We start from the raw sequence: 21,270 nt of genomic DNA, 5'->3' as shown, positions 1-21,270 counted from the left end.
TAGATAGAGTAGACAGTCAGAGACTTTTTCCCCGGGTACAACAGAGTGTTACAAGGTGACATAAATTTAAGGTGAAGGGTGGAAGGTATAGGGGGGATGTCAGGGGTAGGTTCTTTACCCAGAGAGTGGTGGGGGCATGGAATGCGTTGCCTGTGGGAGTGGCAGAGTCAGAATCATTGGTGACCTTCAAGCGGCAATTGGATAGGTACATGGATAGGTGCTTAAGCTAGGATAAATGTTTGGCACAACATCGTGGGCCGAAGGGCTTGTTCTGTGCTGTATTGTTGTATGTTCTATTTCATAAAGTCATATTCTAAGGGGTAGGCCATTTAGAACTGAGATGAGGAGAAATTTCTTCACCCAGAGAATGGTGAGCCTGTGACAGTCACTGCCAAAGAAAGCAGTTGCGGTCACAACATTGAATGTTTTAAAGAAGGACTAGATATTATTCTTTGGGCTGAATGGATCAAAGGGTATGGGGAGAAAGTGGAAAGAGGGTACTGAAAAGGATGATCATCCATGATCTGATTGAATGCTGGAGCAGGCTCGAAGGGTCGAATGGCCTACTCCTGGTCCTGTTTTCTATGTTCCTATATTTGTTCGCCAGTTTTCCATTCCCTTGCCTTGATGAGTTATAAACTATGACAAAGTATAAGGTGCAAACCAGAAGTTGATAAAACAAGTTGCAAAGTCAAACCTTCATAGATTCTAAGTCTGTTATCTTATTAGTGTGATGTTATTTGGAAGTACTAGCCTTCCCACTATTGAGCAAAAATATAAAATATTTGATACGTTTATGGAATATCTTAGTACCATTATTAACTACTCGTTTATATATGTCAGCTGTGCCCACCATGACTCCCATTTAAATTTCAAAGATTTCAAATTACACCGTTATTTCACATGTAAAGTGTATTATAGTAGAATGGTTTAAACGTTTAATTTACTTTATAAATGTCACTTTCTTATTTACCAGATTTACAGCCTTGATCTTGGTGGCATATCAACTATTATTGTGAATGGGTATGATGCAATCAAAGAATGTCTTGTTCGGCAGAGTGATATTTTTGCGGACAGACCATCGCTACCTCTCTTCAAAAAGCTGACAAACATGGGAGGTAACCTAATATGTTAAATATCATTCATCATAAAAATTATATTTGGCCATATCTTTTGTATCCCAATTTCTTTTTGATTGCTTTTAAATCTGTCGATGGGATATGTATATTGAAAATGTATGACAAAAATAAAGCAGGAAAGAATGCACATGCATAATGTTGCAAATATCAAGTTAATCATCGCAGATTTTAGAATATAACTTTTATTTTAGGAATTAACATTAACTTTAGAAAGTGGGTCTATCTGGTTGTGAACCTCGTAAAAACAATTCTGATGCAAGTGTAATTAAAATATGTCTAGGATTATTTCACTTAAATAGTGGCCTGTGTTTGTCTTGAATGATCAAAGGTGCTGGTGAAATACTTGAACAAGGAATAATCCATTTCTACCTGAACAAGGAATAATCCATTTCTAAACTTTCACTAGAGGAAGAGAATCTGGAGCGAGGGCAATTACATCCATTAGCAATATAGATTATGCATATGAGTTACAGAATCAAAGAGTTGTTAAAAATAGAATTATTTGTTTGCATTTCTGATTGAATCATTTCAAAGCACACCCTGTTATCGTGGACACAAATTGTGGAGCTGGAAGATTGTTTTGTTATTTTATCTGTGCATTTGTTAATGTAATTTTGTGATGATCATGCAGCTGGAAGATTTTCTCTAACTTGGAGGCTATGGAAGAAATCTATAGTGATCTTCACAGAGCGTGTGGAATAAAGCAGCTTGCAAGCAGCTGCAGGATCAAGCTGGGGAAAAGCTGTCTATGTATGTCCAAAGGCATGGAGTCGAAGATACCAAGAGTCTTTAAAGAAAATTGGAGGATTGCTTAGCTAGAATTTAGTGGAAGGATCTATGTGAAATGTCTACTTAGAGGAATAGCTAGAATAACCAAGACAATTGAAGCATATTCTGGAGTACTGTAGCATGCCTTTGGTAGACCTCAGGAGAAATAAAACAATCTTCAATATTTCATAAGACAAGGGAGGTTGCAGGGGGTGAGTGATGAGTGAAAAATAGCACTCAGTGTGCAGCATGTTTTTATAAGCTCCAGTGTTAAGCTCTTGTGCTGGCTTTAATTTCTATTTGATTTAAATAGAGTTTGTTTTTATTTAAAATGTGAAATATTGTGACATTGTGCTGTCAGGTAATTACTGGAAGTTTGGATTTCTTCAAAATTTAATGGTGCCTGACAGTAACAATGGCCAAGAAAATGTTTCGACAAAATGGTTTTGTCAGCTGCAGGTAGTATCGCACTTTATAGCGAAGCCCAGCCGTGAGAAAAATTGAATGCACAGTCATCCCAGTGGAAAATCCATTTACTTTTTTAAATAAAATGTAATCAGTCAGCAAATTTTTAAAAAAAGAGTCTGTTATCAGCATCATAAGGTGGACATCACAACCTTGATGGGTGGCATCTTCGCAGTTTCTGAATGACGTGGGTAATGGGAGTCAATTGAGAAAAAAAAATGATGTGATCAACAGGAATGAAGTTCTCAACATCAAGAAACAAGAAAAAAGTTTCAATCTGCCATGTTTTAAATGACGAGTCCAGAAAGGGGAGGGAAGCCTACTTGCAATTACTTGCATGTCATTAGTATGTCATTGGGCGGCACGGTGGCACAGTGGTTAGCACTGCTGCCTCACAGCACCAGAGACCCGGGTTCAAATACCGCCTCAGGCGACTGACTGTGTCGAGTTTGCACGTTCTCCCCGTGTCTGCGTGGGTTTCCCCCGGGTGCTCCGGTTTCCTCCCACAGTCACAAAGATGTGCAGGGTCAGGTGAATTGGCCATGCTAAATTGCCCGTCGTGTTAGGTAAGGGGTAAATGTAGAGGGTATGGGTGGGTTGCGCTTCGGCGGGTCGGTGTGGACTTGTTAGGCCGAAGGGCCTGTTTCCACACTGTAATGTAATGTAATCTAATCTAATCTAATCTAATCTAAAGTACACCCCCCCCATCCCCTGCCTTGCCATATAGAAAATAGACGGTGACAATTTGGGAAAGAACATCAGAGCAGGTATCTTGCGATAACAGCTAGTGCTTACTCCTTCGGGCTTCCTTCTTGGCCAGCATTCTCAATATCTTAGGGTATACCCATGGGAACCAACTATGCACAGAATATCATCCACGGAGGTTAGCATCGGACCCATATACCAGCCTCACTGCATCATTGAGGCACATCAAACACACTTACAATATAGTTGTGTGCTTCAGCGCTACACTGTGTGCAGGAAACAGGTAGCTATCTGATACATTTGACCAGGGTGCACCTCAAGGGTTCACACTTGCTCGCTTTGCACTTACTTGGATGTTCACAGCATCCCTGTTTTGCTTTATCTGTATGAGCTATGTCCCCTCCGCTAGAGCTTACAGCCTCCCAGGACTTCTGTCTTGCCTTGTTACTTAGGCCAGGTACAAAGCTAGCCAATTTGTCATGGTTACCAGCTGTGATCAGTCAAGGTGTGCACATGTTGCTGTTGTGTCAATATCATAGCTGCACCATGTGCCAGCAGTTTATATGGCAAACACACTGAATGTGCTTCAACTAAATGGTCATGTCTCAAGTCTGAAGAGAATAAATCACTGAGTTCAGTGAGACAGTCTAGAGCCAGACATAAGTCAACAGCAGTATCCAATACCAGTCCAGGGGGTTGGACATGTTGAGTCAGCTACCTTTTTTAAAATCATTCACAGGATGTGGGCACTGCTGACTGAGTCAGTGTTTATTGCCCATCCCTGGTGGCCTTGAGAAGGTTGTGGTGAGCTGCCTCCTTGTAGTAGTGGCTGGTGTCAGGGAATTAATGTCTTTTCAGTCTGACGTGTGGGCCATGGTTAGTTCTGCCAGTTCTGTGCCATGGATCCAGGGATTCACAGGAGGTCAGTCGGGAGCCGCACAGTGTTCAGATAGCAGCTAGGTCACCTGCCAGTCATGGCTGTCCATCCAGATCACAAGCGATCCCGACCATGTCATCGGCCATTACAGATTGATCATTGTCACCTCTGTGTAGCAGAAGTAATTACAGGCAAACAGAAAACTATCACTTTTAGGCCACAGTTCGAAAGACAGTCTGAGATCTTGTCTGTGTTAAGGCACACTGCTGAATTCCTCTCACCTTGAACTGTAAATATTTGACAAGCTGTATGATGTAATGTCCGCTTTCCCTGGTGATGTAGGTTGAGTTGGTGGGTACAAGCTTTCAGTCCTCCTACCCCACTTACAATTTTCAATAGCAATTGCATGGCATGGCCTGTGCTGCCTACATCAGAATCATAAGTTCCTCTATGTCAAAGGTCCATGTAGAAGCATTCCATGGCTCTCTTTGTCAGAGTCCTCCATGCCCCATTGTATCAAGGACAATTTTAAACTGTTGTTTGAGTGTAATGTGAATATTGCCTGCTCACATTACTCAGGACCTGTTCGGTTTCTGATGTTCCCCACACAGGTTCATTGGAAATGTGACTAATGGATGCAGTCACAGCAGGGGTTATCATTGTTGTGCTACAATCATTGTAAATTTGTTCCTGCTCAAGAGGCATGCAGTCCCTGACTGTTCCTAGAAGCAACACTTCAGCCAGTTTTGTTTTGTTTTCTCTTTGCTTTTGCTGTTGTTGAATAAACGTGAATATTTTCAATTGTTTGAAGGCTTTCCAGTATGTAATGATCCCACACTAAATGATAAGAAGATACTATGCTGCAGTGGGCATTAGGGAAAGAGTAGACAGGCTTCCAAGATGAATTAGGCGAGGCACAGTCAACTTGGGTCATTAATAATATATTAATGAACATCCTCTTGTATTGTAATGAAGTGTCAGCTGTGATACCTATTGCCCTCTGAAGCTTTTCTTTTAATTTGCCACCACCTGCACAGGGAAGGACAGCTCCTGGCTGGCAGCACTGACCCGGTGCATGACTGGTCTTTTGAAAATGGTGGAAGTAGTGGGAGCTTTGGGAGATGCCATTAGTAGTGAGCTCTTCCGCCATTGCTGAGATGAAGCTATCATGACTAGGCCACCGTAAGATTGTGTTGAATGCAGAGAATAGCATGAGAAAAGTCACTAATGTTTACAGAGAGAAACTTGCTATGGAGCTCCCCAAAATTGCCAATTAGCTGATTTCTCACAAAATTCAACCTAAACGCCTCTTTGCGCATTCCCTGGTCCAATATGGGTGTGCTGCAGACTCAGCAGTATAGACGTTGCACGTAGAAAAGCTTATCATTTGATCCAATATGCACACCCCTCAAACACACTTTGTGCTCAAAAAGATTCCTCAATAATATATTATTTTCAAATATAATTTTTCCAGTGTACATTTTGCTTAATTGTTACTGGAAGAATCTTTCAGAAAGTCTTCCTTTGTAAGAATAAATGTAGAGGAAAACCGAGATTAAATACACAGTTAGGGGAAATTCTTTTGAGTTTAGTCCCCTCTACTGGTACATCCTCAGCATTGCTATGGTATGCACCATTTGCAGTGAGCACATTTACAGAAACTGATTGGGTGTACAGGATACAATTGCAAAATTTGTAGATGACACAAAACTGGGAAGAATCAAGTCATATACCGGTGAGGATTGAGAATCAGTTAACAGTGCGAAGGTAAATAAGGCAGATACAAATTAGATACAGTAGGAATCAGTGATTAGATCCCAGCCATTCACGTATGTATCAATGATTTGGACGAGCAAACTAAATGCAATATTTCCAAGGTTGCTGACAACACAAAACAAGATGATATTGCGAGTTTGAGGAGGATGCAAAGAGGCTTCACAATGATCGAGACAAGTTGAGTGTGTGGGCAAATGCATGATAGATGCACTGTAATATGGGAAAAATGTGAAGTTGTCCATTTGGTCAATAAAACCTTACAATCATATAGGGTAGAAGAAGACCTTCAGCCCATTCAGTCTGCACTGGCAAAACTACTCTCAAGATACAGCAGACCAACTTTCCCACACTTGGCCCATAACCCTGAACGTTGCAATGTTTCATGTGCTCATCCAGGTGCATATTGTGAGGTTCCCACCTCAACTTACCCCCAAGCAGTACATTCCAGATTTCCACCATCCTGCAAGTGAAAACTGTTTTCCACAAATCCTCTCTGAAACCCCTGCCTTTCACCTTAAAACTATGGTCTCTCCTTAATGTCCTTTCAACGAGCGAGAACAGCTGCTTTCCATCCATCCTGTCCATGCCTCTCATAATCTTACACACTCAATCAGATCCCCTCACAGCCTGCTCTACTGAAAAGAAGGAACTCAGGCCTATCTAGCCTGTCTTCACAGTTAAACTGCTCCATCCCAGGCAACATGCTGGTGAATATCCTCTGCACTCCCTCCAGTGCAATTACTTTCTTTCTATAGTGCGGTGACCAGAACTGCGCACAGTATACCAGCTGTGGCTTTGCCAAAGTCCTGTACAGCTCCAACATAACCTCCCTGCTCTCAGAATCTATGCCGTGACTGATAAAGCAAGTGTTCCATATGCCTTCTTAAAAACCCTATTAACCTATCTTGCTGCTTCAAGAATCTGCGGACAAACAAGGACTGTCTGTTTCTTTTAAGCTTCTAATACCCTGCCATTTATGAAGTACTCTTTGTCTTATTCCTTCTTGCAAAATGCATCACCTCACACATCTGCCAATGATCTGTCCATCTGACCAATCTGTCTATATTCTACTGTAATCTAAGACATTGTTCATCACTGTCAACTATCTGGCCTGTCTTTGTGTCATCTGCAAACTTACTTATCATTCCCCCACTCCTCATATTTTCTTTTGTATTATTTATAAACTACACAAACAATAAGGGGCACAGCACTAATCCCTGTAGTACATCACTGGACACCAGCTCCCAGTCACAAAAGTAGTCTTCTACCACCATACTGTCTTCTGCCATGAAGCCAAATTTGAACCCAACTTGCCAAGTTTCCCTGGATCCCAAGTGCTTTAAGATTCTTTATCAGAAAGATTTTATCAATAACTTTGCTGAAATCCAGATAAACAATATCAACTGCACGAACCTCCCTCTGCACCTGGTCACCTCCTCAAAACTTACCATCAAATTTGTAGAAATGACCTCTAACAAAGTCATGCTGACTGTCACTGACCAAACCTTGCCTCTCCAAGTGAAGATTAATTATCTCCTTCCAAATTTTCTTCAACAGTTTCCCTACAACTGATGAGACTTTCTGTAATTTCCTGATTTACCTCTAAAATCCTTCTTGAACAGTTGAACCATATTAGCTGTCCTTCAGTTCTATAGCACCTCCCTATAGCTAGACAGGAATTAAAATTTGGATCAGAGTCTGTGTCATTTCCTCCCTTATTTCCCATTGCAGCCTGGGATACAACTCATCTGGAAATGGGGATTTTCTCACTTCTAAGCCTGACAAAGCCTCCAATAACTTCTCAGTCCCTGTGTCAATCTGCTTAAGAATCTCAGAATCCCTCTTCCCAAATTCTGAATCAACATCCTCCTTTTCCAAAGTGAACACAGATGTGAAGTACTCATTTAACACTGAACCAAAGACTTCTAGCTCCATGCACAAATTTCCCCTTTTATCCCAAATGAGCCGTTTCCCAGGTTATTCTCTTCCTCTGGATATACTTGTGGAATATTTGGGAATTCTCTCTGATCTTACCGGTCAGTGTTTTGTCCTGCCTCCTCTTTGCTTGCCTAGTTGCTTTCTTAAATTCCCTCCTGCACTTTCTAAATGCTACTCTGCTGATTTGCTCCTTTTGTACCTATTAAAAGACGTTCTTTTCCTTCTTATCCAGTATTGAATATTCCTAGACATCAAGGGTTCTCGGGACTAGTTGCTCCTCCATTTCACCTTAAAAGGATCATGTTGGGCCTGTATTCTCGCTAATTCCAATTTTAACCCTCCCACTGTTCTGCAGTAGATTTACTCAGAAGTAACTGTTTCCGGTCTACTTTGACCAGATCTTGCTTTATTTTAATAAAACCTGCCTTCCCCCTGTCCAAACCCCATTTTTTGTAGATGGTCATTTTCTTTTCCCACAGCAAACATAAAATGTATGAGGTGTTCTGGTCCCTGGCATTAAAGTGCTCCCCCCCACCCACTGCCACCCCAAAGACCTGTCTGGCTTTTTTTCCCCAGAATTAGGCCCAGCACTGCATTGCCCCCTGTTGGACCTCCGACATGCTGTTGTGGGGAAAACTCTCCTGAATATATTTCAAGAAATCTGATCCCTCCAAACCCATTACACTATGACTTTTCCAATTAATGTTGGGGAAATTGAAATCTCCTAATGTAATTACCATATTTTTATTTTAACACACTTTAGTGAGCTGTCTACATATCTGCTCTTCTATTGCCCACTGACTGTTTGGGGGTCTCTAATATACTCCTAACAATGTGACTGCCTCCTTTTTATTCTCAGGCTATCCCCACAAGGCCTCACTTAAAGATCCTTTAAAGATAGCATCCCTCCTTACTGCAGTCTCACTCCTCCCTTAACATGTGTCTGTGATGACAACAACATTGCAATTCCACATTTCAATCCACACCCTTAATCTATCTTGCCGAAAGTAATCCTTGCATTGGAGGTCAATCTGCCTCTCCCTTTATCCCTTGAAACTGAGCAAGGCTGAACTGCCTTTGCCTTGGTCCCCATGCTAAACTATGCTGAGTTACTATTGTACTAATGCTCTGTATCCCTCCCCCTCCATATGGTTTGAACTCTTCCAAGAACTATAGTGTTTCTACCTACAAAGATGGTGGCACCACTCTGGTTCAAGTACAGTCTGTCCTGGTTGTACAAGTTCCATTATCCCCAGAAATGGTTCTAAGATACAGAAATCTAAAACAATCCCTTCTGCACCAACTCTTGAGATACATGTTCATCTGCCCTATTCTCCCATTTCTGGACCCACTAGCACATAGCACTAGGAGTAATCTACAGATTACAACCTTTGAGTTCCTGCTTTTTAACCTACCACCGAACTCCCTAAATTCTTGATGGAATACCTCGTGCCTCATTCTACCTATATCATTGGAACCAGTGTATACCACAACCTCTGTCTTGTCATCCTTTTCTTTTTGGATACCTGATCCTAGCACCAGGGAGGCAACACACCATCCTCGAGTCACGTCTATAGCTGCAGACACACTTGCGTTCCCCTAACTAATGAATCCCAATCATTATCACGCTTTCTTTCTTCTTCCTCCCTTCCTGTACAGTCAGGCCACTTGTGGTGCCAAAAGCATTCACTTGAGGAACCAGCGATAAATGGTGGGTAAAGATTGATGTATGAAGGGACCTGGGTGTCTATGTATATAGAACACTGAAAGCAAACACACAGATGTAGCAAGAAGTTAGCAGAGTAAATGATATGTTGGCAAGAGGGTTTGAGAGCAGCAGTGAGTCTGTCAGGCAAGGAAGCCTTACTGCAGCTGTACAGAGCCTTGGTAAGCCCACTCCTAGAGAATTGCGAGCAGTTTTGATTTCCTTACCTAAGAAAAAGTATTTTTGCCATGGAGACAGTGCAGAGGAATTTCATCAGATTGATTCAAAGTATTATAGGATTGTCATATAAGGAGTGATTGGTTCGACTGGGTCTGTATTCACTAGAGTTTAGAAGATTGAGAGGGGATCTCATTGAAATGTATTAAACTCTGACAGGCGTGGACAAGCTGGATACAGGAGTGGCTTTACCCCTGACCAGGGGTCCAGACAAATGTTCACCTTTCCAGGAAAAGGGTAGGCCATTTCAGACATTTCACTCAGAGGCTGGTGAACCTGTGGAACTCTGCCGCACAGAAGCTTGTGGAGATCGAGTCACTGACTATATTTTGAAAATAAATAGATGGATTTCTAAAGGCTAAAGGTATCAGGTGATATTGAAGGAAAGCAGGGTAGCACTGAGATAGAGAATCGGCCATGGTCATGTTGAATGGTGAAAGGGCCTCAATTGGCCAATGGGTGTTCCCCTGCTCCTACTTTGTATAATTCTATAATTAACCATTGACAGAGACTAAACATCTTGCTTGTTGGGAAATTAGGTTGCAGCTGTGCCTTTATTCCAAAACCAGTGGATCAGGTCTAACCTCTGCCACATCCAATCATGAATGGTGGTGGACAATTAAACAAGTCAATGGAGGAGGAGGCTCTCCAAATATCCCCATTCTCAATAATGGGGGAACCCAAAATATCAGTGCAAAAGATAAGACTGAAGCATTCACACCAATCCTCTATCAAAATTGCCAAGTGGATGATCCAGATAGGCCTCCTCCAATTATGCCAATACTGCAGATACCAGTCTCGAGCCAATTGAACAGCTGCACATCAAATAATACATGAAGATATTAGACACTGCAAAGACTACAGGCCCTGGCCACATTCAGGCAATAGTACTGAAGACTTTTGCTCCAGAAGTTGCTGCTCCCACGCCAAGCTGTTCCAGTACTGTTATAATACTAGCATTTACCCGACGTGAAAAATTGCCCAGGTATGTTCTATACATGAAAACCAGGAGAAATCCAACCCAGCCAATTATCATCCCCTCAGCCTACTCTCGATTTCAGTAAAATGATGGAAGGTGTCATTAATAGTGCTAAGCAGCACCTGCTTAGCAATAACCTGCTCTTCAAGGCTGCATCTAACTGATCTGCCCTAACCAAACTGGAATCAATTGAAATTGGTTTGAATTCTCCATTGATTGGAGTCATATCTGCCACACAGGATGATGGTTGTAATTGTTGGATGTCAATCATCCCAGCTCCCTGATATCTCTGTAGGAGTTCCTCAGGATAGTATCTTACGCCAAACCATCTTCAGTTGCTTCACCAATGACCTTCCCTTCATCATAAGGTCAGAAGTGGGGATGTTTGCCAATGATTGCATAAAGCTCAGTACCATTTGAAACTCATCGGATACTGAAGCAGTCCATGGATACAGGTTTGGGCTGACAATTGGCAAGCAACATTCGCATTGCACTAGTGCCAAGCAATGACCATCTCACAAAAAAGAATATCTAACTATCATCATTTAGCATTCAATTGTGTTACCATTAATTAAACAACATCCTGGGGGATTGACCAGAAACTGAACTGGACCTGCCACATAAGCACAGTCTTCCTAAGGCCTGTGTACAAGTCAGGAGTGCCTTGTAAATGGTGCACAAGCTTCAAGGAGACAGGAGGTATTCCCTACTTGCCTGGATGAATGCAGCCACAACAACACTCAAGAAGCTCAACATATCCAGGGCAAAGCAGCCCGCTTGATTGGTACCATATCTACAAACGTCCACTCTTTCGACCATCTGCAAGGTGCACTGCAGAAATTCACTGATGCTCCTTAGACAGCACCTTCCAGATCCATGATCACTGTCATCAAGAAGCTAAGGACAGCAGAGAAATGGGAACACCACTACCTACAAGCCACACACCATTTTGACTTGGAAATATTTTTCTTGGAAATATAGTTCCTCAGTGTCTCTTGGTCAAAAGCTGGAAGTTCCTCCCTAACAGTACTGTGGATCCACCTACACAAAATGGACTGAAGTGCTTCAAGAATGTAGCTCCACACCACTTCTCAAGGGAATCTAGGGATGGGCAATAATTGCCAGCTATACCCAAGACTCATGAATGAATAAAACAAAATCCCCAGCCTGAGAGATGATCAAACAAAAGCATTATAAATTATTTCAAGGCTCGACAAGGTGGATGTTTCCTCTGGCTGGAGAATTTAGAACCAGTCTCGGAATATGAAAAGTTCACTTAGGCTTGAGATTAGAAGATATTTTTTCACTCAGAACTTCATGAATCTTTGGTATTCTCTATACCAGAGAGCAGTGGTGTTCAGTCACTGATTATATTTAAGGCAGAGATTGAAAGATATTTGGCTACTGAGAGAATTAAGGGCTTTTGGAATAGTGAGGAAGGTGAGTTTGGGGTATAAGATTATTCAAGATCTTACTAAATGGTGGAAGGCTCCTAATGTTCTTAATTTCTAGATAATTTATGACTTACTGCAGGTAGGTAACTGAGGCCATTTTACAATCAGGCCACAAATTCAGAACCATCTGGTAACATGTTATAGCATTTTGAGGTGTATATCTTTCTCCATTTTCATTATTTTTAACTCCATTGCCTTTCTTTAAACAATTTCCAAGAAAGCTGTTGCAGAAACTTTTAAAAAATAAATTTGCAGATGTAGTTGATTTTACTACTCAGTTATAAATTGTTCAATTGTGTTAAGCGTTGAGTTCGCTTCAGCAAGTTTTCCAAAGATCATATGAAGATAAATTACTAACAAAGCTTCATCACAAAGAATTTTAACTTTGGTATTTTTTTCAGAAATTTTCCTTAATTTCTGTGAATTAGAACTATAGATGTTCTGTATATTTCAGAATAATCCTATTTTGCTGTTAAAAAATGTTTTCAAGCACTGAGGTGCCTTAAAGGTGAAGAAATACAGTATTTTTATGTTTTGTACAAATGGAAGGAAATCTGTTTTCTTGAGCTGTTTCCTTCTCCTTTGCTGTGATTTCTCGCACAATGAAGGATTCATCCCTTTCTCATTCTTTGGCGACATCTTTTTCCCATTTTACACAGAATAAAATGCTGACTTCTTAAATAAATATTTTTACTTGAACATTGAAAGAACTTGGTTTTCCCCTTTAAGACAAATTTGAATAAACTCTTCTTCTGTCTTCAATTTTCCATGTGATTGGCCAAGTTAAACTGCTGTTTTCCCAATTTTTACAATAAAGTTACTTTTTTTATAACAATGAATTTCCTAATTCTTGAAACAATTGTAACAATACTCATTTGCTTAATGTAGCATGTTAATCTTCCTTTCAGCTTCTCAGCCTAGAATTTTCCTTTTGAAAATAAAATATTTCACCCTTTAAGGCTCTTAACTCATACAGGTTGTCTGATATTGACAACTGTCACTGAAACTCTGCTTTGTCATCACAAGGCTTTTTCAACATTTTTCAAGAATTCTAATTGATTTGAGCTTTTATAGACAGGCTTACAACATTCTTAATGCTGGCTGTGCTCTGACAGAAGCTGACAGGCTCTGATTGCTATCAGGCTGCTGAATATTTAAAGGTACATTCTCAGACTTCTGGCTTAATATTTTTCTTCTTCTTGGATAGCTGTATTTTTGCAAAACTGAAGATTCCTCAGTCTGTCATCGCTAACTTATTTTACTTGACGGTGGTGCCTGCACTGCTACCATCTCATGTATTTTAACTAAATGAAATCTTAGATGCCCACAACAATCATAATCACCATTGTATATGTGTGGGTTTCTTCTAAAACTATTTGAATTTCTTGGATATAGTCACTGCCACAAAACATCCTTCCTGGTATTAGCCCACTATAAAGATAGCATGTGGGGAGTGTTGCCCACGCAATGTCTCCAGCAGAAGATCTCCTCAATCTTATCAAATGATAAAAACATTTATTACATATTATCTAATAGTTCAGAAAATAGTGTCTAAAGTTTATGATGGTCCCTTGTGAGACATAGGCCTTAAGTTAAAAGTAAGTTTACATTACAGCTACGGAAACATTCTCACACTGCATTGGTTACAAGCATAGAACTCTAACAATGCTGAAGAGCTCATCACAGGAACAGATTTTTACATCCCGATTTGCAGAACATCTCTCATGATGTTAGTTCACCCTTTCAAGTCTAAACTTCCTCACAAAACAAAGAGGAGGCCAAGATCAATCATTTGCTTGAGATTACTAGGATTGCCAATGTTTCAGACTTGTCTTTTGCTAGTCTACTTCAGTCTTGATGATCAGATGTTTGTGGAGCCTGCTCCTGTTGTTTGTTTATTGTTCATTACTCTTCATGACTGGGATATGGCAAAACTCCTGAGCTTTGCTCTGATCCACAGGTTGTGGAATAATTTAGTTGTTTGTAACATGCTATTTCTGCTGTTCAGCATGTATCTAGCCCTATGTTATTAGTTTTCCCAGGTTAGTACTTCATTTTTAGATAGACTTGGTGTTCCTCCTGACATGTTGCCATACATAATCAATGAAAGAGGATTGATTCCCTTGCTTTATGGTAATACCAGTGAGGGATATGCTGGGCCATCATAAAATTCTTCTGTTGTTGCTGCCGTAAGTGGCTTATGGATGGCCAATTCTGCGTTGTTAGAACTTTTCTGGATTAATTCCATTTACATACTGGTGGTACCACACAATACAATAGAGAATGTCTCGACGTGAAAATGGAAATTTGTTTCTGTAACTATTCCTATTAACGTAGTTTTGGACAGATGCAGCTGTGATGGGTAGATGGATGAGGACAAGGTCATTATGACAGTATGTGATATTCATACCACCTTTGGCAAGGTCTCTCTGGCAAATGGGTGAGTGGTGATGCCAGCAAACTGCTCTTGGTGATGGATGCTTCAGCCCTCAGCTAGAGAACACTCTCAGCCCTTCTACCCTTTATACTTCTTCCAATTATATTCAACATGAAGAAATATGGTCTCAGCAGTTGAGGGAGACAGTACATGATAAACAGCAGCATATATCCTTGTTTATGTCTAACCTGACACTATGAAACCATTATCGATCCAGAGTCAATTGCAAAGCCACTTAGGGCTACTTTCTCCTGCCTGAATATCATTATGCCACTATCTGGGGGATTTATCCAACCAGTGGGATTGTTAATTAGAAAAGAATTGGTCCACGATGATCAATTTTGTCACTTGAGACCAATTCTAATCTTCATAACTTAGTCAACTTAATGGCATTGATACGACTACAGTATTGCATTTTTTAAAATGAAAATTTTTGTTCCTAGGGCTGTTGAACTCCAAATATGGTCGTGGTTGGACTGATCATCGTAAGATTGCTGTCAACTGCTTTCGCTGTTTTGGACCAGGTCAAAAGGACTTTGAAAGCAAAATTTCTGAGGAATGTATGTTTTTTTTAGATGCTATTGACACATACAAAGGAAAGCCTTTTGATGCCAAGTGGCTTGTAACTAATGCAGTTTCCAACATCACAAACCTAATCATTTTTGGAGAGCGTTTCACATATGATGATAAAGAGTATCAGCACATGATTGAGATATTTAGTGAAAATATCGAACTGGCAGCCAGTGTATGGGCATTTTTATTTAATGCTTTCCCTTGGATTGGGATCCTGCCTTTTGGAAAACATAAGCGTTTATTTAAAAATGCAGCAGAGGTGTATGACTTTCTACAAAAGATTATACAGCGGTTTTCACAAAACAGAACCTCACAGAAACCCCGGCATCTGATTGATTCATATTTGGATGAACTGGAAAATAACATGAATGATCCTGAATCTTCCCTATCAACAGAAAACTTAATTTTTACAGTTGGTGAACTTATTATAGCTGGAACTGAGACTACAACTAATGCACTTAGATGGGCCATCTTGTACATGGCACTGTATCCAAATATTCAGGGTGAGTAAACAGCAATAGAATTGGACTGTTATTTCACAGATAGTATGAGAGGATGGAATATTTAATTTACAATTCTTATTGTGAAATTCAACCACCTTCATTCTCACTTGGGTCCTTGTGGGAAAAATTTAATCAAATGTAATTTGAAATGATTAAATATCATTGCTCACTTGAATTCATTGATAATGTACAGTTATTATTTCTAAACAAAACTTGTCGTGCAGTTCTACTAAAAAAAAAACTATTTTCAGTGCAGATGCCTTGTTATAGATTGAAAGTCAAATTATTTTTGCCAATGACTTAAAAAAAACTCATTGTAAATGTCTGTAAATGCAGCAATATATTTATTCATGGAATCAGCGGTGAATTCCTGAGATCCCACACCATTTTTATCATTTCTGATAGAATTTAAAAACTAACATGATACCTACAGTTAAAGTTCATTTATTTAAAGTAATATTACATAATGGGTGAGTTGGAGAGAGTAGTTCAATGTAAGTTAAACAATGGAGAAAATTCAAGGTTAAACCTTGAAGATTTTATCATTTGAACACCTTAATCAGATTAGTATTTTCTTATCAATTCCCACTTAATCGCAGTAATTTATATAATAGCTCTAAAGTGCTCTCATGATAAGTGTACTTTCTGAAACAAAATAAAGATATCATTAAGAGTGTTATTTCTGCCTTTTCAGAAAAGGTACATCAAGAAATTGACAGTATAATGGGAAAAAATCAAATACCTTCTCTGGAACACAAGCCACAGATGCCATACACAGAGGCAGTTCTTCATGAAGTTCTTCGATTTTGCAACATTGCTCCACTTGGTATTTTTCGTGCAACTGCCAAGAACACCATAGTTCGAGGTTATTCCATTCCAAAGGGAACCACAGTTATAACAAATCTTTACTCTGTACATTTTGATGAGAAATATTGGAGCACTCCTCATGTATTTTGCCCCGAGAGATTTCTGGATAGCAACAAACAATTTGTGAAGAAGGAAGCATTTGTTCCGTTTTCTATTGGTAAGTAATGCAAACATGCTGTATTTGGATAAGAAACTGATGCAAGCGAATTAGAAAATATTCCTCTGCCTAACAGTTCCAAACAGATCCTAGCAGTTTTTGATTAGTGAAAGTGAGAGACAGAGAGAAGCAATCCCACGACCAATGCATCTAAGCTGCAGTCCTGCCATATCCAGTTGTGAATGACAGGGGCAGCACAGTGACCCAGGGAGCAGCACTGAGGCTCAGTGGTTAGCACTGCTGCCTCACAGCACCAGGGATCCGGATTAGATTCCACCCTTGGGCAACTGTCTGTGTGGAGTTTGCACATTCGCCGTGTCTGCGTGGGTTTCCTCCAGGTGCTCTGGTTTCCTCCCACAGTCCAAAGATGTGCAGGCTAGGTGGATCAGCCATGGGAAATGCAGGGTTGCAGGGATAGGTTAGGGGGTGAGTCTGGGTAAGACATGCTTCAGAGGGTTGGTGTGGACTCAATGGGCCGAATGGCCTGATTCTACACTATAGGGATTCTATTTTTTTTTAAAATTGAACATCTCACTGGAGGAGCAGACTCTACAAATATCCCCATCCTCAATGGTAAAAGAAGCTGGCACATCAGTACAAACGATCACAGCAATCTTCAGCCAGAAATTCTGATTGGATGATCCATTCTAATCAGTGTCACAGACACCATTCTTCAGCCAATTTGATTCACTCCACATGATATCAAGAAACTGTTGGAGGCACAGGACACTACAAACACTATGGCGCCTTACAACATTCCAATAATAGTAGTGAAGACTTGTGCTCCAGAAATTGCTGCTCCCCTAGCCAAGTTCTTCCAGTACAATTACAACACTGGTAACTATCGGACAATGTGGGTACACAAAAATCTACACAAAAAGCAGGACAAGTCTAACCTGGCCAATGAATGCCCCATCAGTCTACTCTCTATCATTAGTAAAGTGATAGAAGGTGTCATCAACAGTACTATCAAGCAGCACCTACTCAGCAATAATCTGCTCAGTGACGCCCAGTTTGGTTCTGCCAGGTCCATTCAGCTCCTGACCACATTTGTCTATGGCTAAACCAAAGAATTGAATTCCAGATGTGAGATACTGAATCAGTCCATGTTCAAGATCTGGACAATACCCAAGTTTGGGTTGACAAGTGGCAAATAACATTTGGGACACACAAATACCTAGCTATGACCATCACCAGTAAGAAACAATGTAACTGCTGCCCCTTGACATTCAATCGTGGTACCATCGCTGAATCCCCCACTATCAACATCCTGAAGTTACTATGACCAGAAACCCAACTGGACTCACCATATAAACACAGAGGCTACAAGAGCAGGTCAGAGGCTAGGAATACTGCAGCTTGTTAACTCACCTCCTGACTCTCCAAAATCTACCCACATCTACAAAGTACAAGTCAGGAGTATGATAGAATACTCCCCACTTGCCTGGATGCAGCTCCAACAACACTCAAGAAGCTTGACATCATCCAGGTCAAAGCAGTCTCTTGAATGGCACCACATCGACAAGCATCCACTACCTCTTCCATCAACGCTTAGTAGCAGCAGTGTGTACTATCTACAAGTAGAAATTCACAAGAGATACTTCGCACCTTCCAAACCTGTGAACACTTCCATCTAGAAGGACAAGGGCAGCAAATACATGGAAACACCTCCACCTGTAAGTTGCACTCCAAGCCACTCACCGTCCTGACTTGGAAGTATATCGCAATTCCTTCACTGTCAATGGATCAAAATCCTGGAATTCCCTCCTGACGGGCATTGTGGTCAAGAGCACATGGATTGCAGTGATTCAAGAAGGCAGTTCACCATCATATTTTCAAGGACCACTAGCACAGGTAAAAAGTGCTGGTGAGAAAGTCCCACTGGTGAATGGAAGAAAAAGTTAAATATTTTATGAAATGCTTTCAAAACTACAGTGCTGCTTTAGTTGTGATATTGCACTAAGACTGCAGTTGTCATGGAAAGGGACTTACAAAACTCAGTTGGAAAAAAATTAAAATGCGCTTTTAGGGAACTCTGCAAATGGTTTAATAGAAGAATAAGCCCCCATACAGACTAGAATATCTCAGATCAGAAATTAACTGGGGTACAACTGCAACAAAGAGAAAATTCATCCAAAGTTCCTGTTTCTGAAAACTATATATTGGGTGCTATAGCAGAGTAGATGAATGAAGATTTCCAGTGAGAACTATAAGAAGCCTAACTTTTACTTTTGAAACAGTTTGCAATCAGAGATTGTACATTAGAAGTAGAACTATATCACCATTCCATTACTGCCACTAGGTCAAAATTCCCATCCTCGGAACACTGTGAGGGTCCCAGCACTCCAAGCTTTTCAACAGTTTCAGAAAGCAACTCACTCACCCTTGTTACAAGGCAATTCAGGATGGGCAATAAATACTGTCTGACCAATGACGCTCACATCCTGTGAACAGATTTTTAAAAAATATATTTGCACAATTACTAGAGCATTATTTGCTTTCGTGGAATCATGTCCCATTTGGAATGAGAGACTTTAAAAGCTAAGTAAAGCAATTTAGCTTTTTGAAAAACCTTCAGTTCTTGCAGAATTCCCAGATTTGGACTTGAATGGTATTGTCATGGCATTCCAAAGTCCTAAATCCATAATGAATGTGTCCAAAAGTGGAATTTATAAACACTTGGACAATGAGCTGTTTGTTAGATTTGTATTTTCCCATTACTGTATATGGGAATTTTTTTTATGGCCAGTTGCTATCAACAAGACATCCAACCAACATTGCACCATTCTTGGGGTATATGAAATGTGTAGGTACAGACCAAAAAACTGTACATCTCCTTAACCAAAGTAGCCAGATTGAAGAATTGTCAATGAGCAGTGCATATTTGAATCATGCAATGAATTCAGTGTCAAAAATCCAATATCAGAAATGGGATACAAATATTAAATTGAGATTGAAAGAAGACACAAGAGTTTCTTTAATAATCACTAACAATAACTAAAAGCTGTAAGATTGTGAATTCATACCTGTAAAAGCTCTCAGTGCTTTTTTTTGGCATTAAGATAGATTTATCATACCAGTGAAAGGATACTGTAATGGCTTGACCTCATATTTTGTGGCAAATTTTGTGTACAAGTATGGTTAAAAAAAAAGGAATTTCATTTCTATTTATCTCATGCACCTTTTTACAGACAGGAACTTGTGGATTTGCACACTTATTGTACAACTCCGGACATTGATTTGCACATAATAAATGATGAGCACAGTTAACCTTCCTGTTATTTTTACAAGCCCTATCTCATGCATAGTGTGCAATTTTTTGTAAGCTTGGTAACAGCTTTAGAGTGAACAGTTTAGGACTGATAATATTCAATGCTTTGAGCAGGAAGAAGAGTTATTAAAAATTACACAGTTTTTTTTCATGAATTTTGAGTAACTAGTTAACAATTCTATGTTTCGCAGGACGAAGGAATTGTCTTGGAGAAAAGCTTGCAAGAATGGAGCTATTTCTGTTTTTTACCATGTTATTACAAAGATTTCATCTTCATTTTCCACCAGGAACAATTCCAAATCTGAAACCTAAAATGGGAATGACATTACAGCCTTATCCATATCTTATCTCAGTTGAAAGACGCTAAAATAAAGGGAATGTTACCTCCAATTAAAATAAAAAAGAAAAAGCAATCTATAATTCAAAATGTTTGTTGTAATGAATTCTCTTCCATATTTCTAAATCTCTACTTTAATCTTGTGATCTAAAACATTCTGAATGCAGATAATGTGAAATACCCAAAAGTTTAAAATCACAGCGTGCAGAAGGTCATATGGCAGAGAGTTTCTGGGTCAGCACTTTAAAACCATGATCCATTTTATCCATTCCTCTACTTTTCCCTGTAGTCCTGCTAATTTCTCCTTTTTAGTGTCCACATACAATTCTAGTTTGAAAGTTCCTATTGAATTTCCTACCATCAACTTCTCAGGCAGTACATTCCAGATCTTACTACTTGCTGACCAAAAAATATTTCTCAACTCTCTCTTTTGCCAATTATCTTTAATCTCTGGTTACCAGTCATCTTGCTGGCAGAATATTTCTCATTTATTCCATCAAAACCCTTCCCACTCAAGAATCACCTATCTCTAATGAATCCCAGCTTCTGTAGTATCTTCCCAGAACTGAAGTCTCTTATCCTTGCTATAATTCTAGTATGTGACCTTTTCACGTATTGTCAGGCATGACATAAAAAGTGGCACTCAGAATTGGACACAATTCCTTACTTTTATATTCTGTATCACCATAAGGTCAAACATCCCATATTTTTAACAGCCTCATCAACTGGCTATAGCTCTTTCAGAGAACGTTATGTGCCGAATAGTTTTGTATGTGATCTATTCTAACTTATCATTCCACCTCCAAAGAAATGTGTAAACTGCCAGCTGTTATTGCATCTTCTTCGAAATTACATTTTTTTGTTTGCATTATTTCTCCTTACTCTTCTTTCTAAATCGCTTCAGTTCATAGTTCTCTGCATCAGACCTGCAAAATTCATATCTTTAAACGAAGTGGTTAATTCCAGTAACAGTGTCCTTGTTTTCAATTACAATTGTAACACACAGAATATGAAACTGTTAAATCATGTGAGCAAATGGCCTTGCACTCAGATTTTATTTTTTTTTGTAAATTGCATGTTTC

The 21,270-nt window shown here is 39.8% G+C and overlaps 1 protein-coding gene across 3 annotated transcripts in view; it reads left to right on the top strand.

The window, feature by feature from the left end:
- Window positions 1-20,230, top strand: part of LOC122557785 (vitamin D 25-hydroxylase) — a 29,740-nt gene extending 9,510 nt beyond the window's left edge. For all 3 annotated transcript variants that reach the window (XM_043705807.1, XM_043705809.1, XM_043705808.1), the window contains exons 2-5: window positions 977-1,118; window positions 14,924-15,556; window positions 16,251-16,580; window positions 20,043-20,230. In XM_043705807.1, coding sequence (XP_043561742.1) covers window positions 977-1,118; window positions 14,924-15,556; window positions 16,251-16,580; window positions 20,043-20,218 — 1,281 coding nt within the window. In that variant the 3' untranslated portion in view covers window positions 20,219-20,230. The remainder of the gene's footprint in view (window positions 1-976; window positions 1,119-14,923; window positions 15,557-16,250; window positions 16,581-20,042) is intronic.
- Window positions 20,231-21,270: the final 1,040 nt, after the last annotated feature.

Source organism: Chiloscyllium plagiosum, chromosome 16, assembly GCF_004010195.1.
Source record: "Chiloscyllium plagiosum isolate BGI_BamShark_2017 chromosome 16, ASM401019v2, whole genome shotgun sequence".
Lineage (NCBI taxonomy): Eukaryota > Metazoa > Chordata > Chondrichthyes > Orectolobiformes > Hemiscylliidae > Chiloscyllium > Chiloscyllium plagiosum.
Note: the sequence above shows the minus strand (reverse complement) of the source record. Positions and strands in the feature narration are given on the sequence as shown.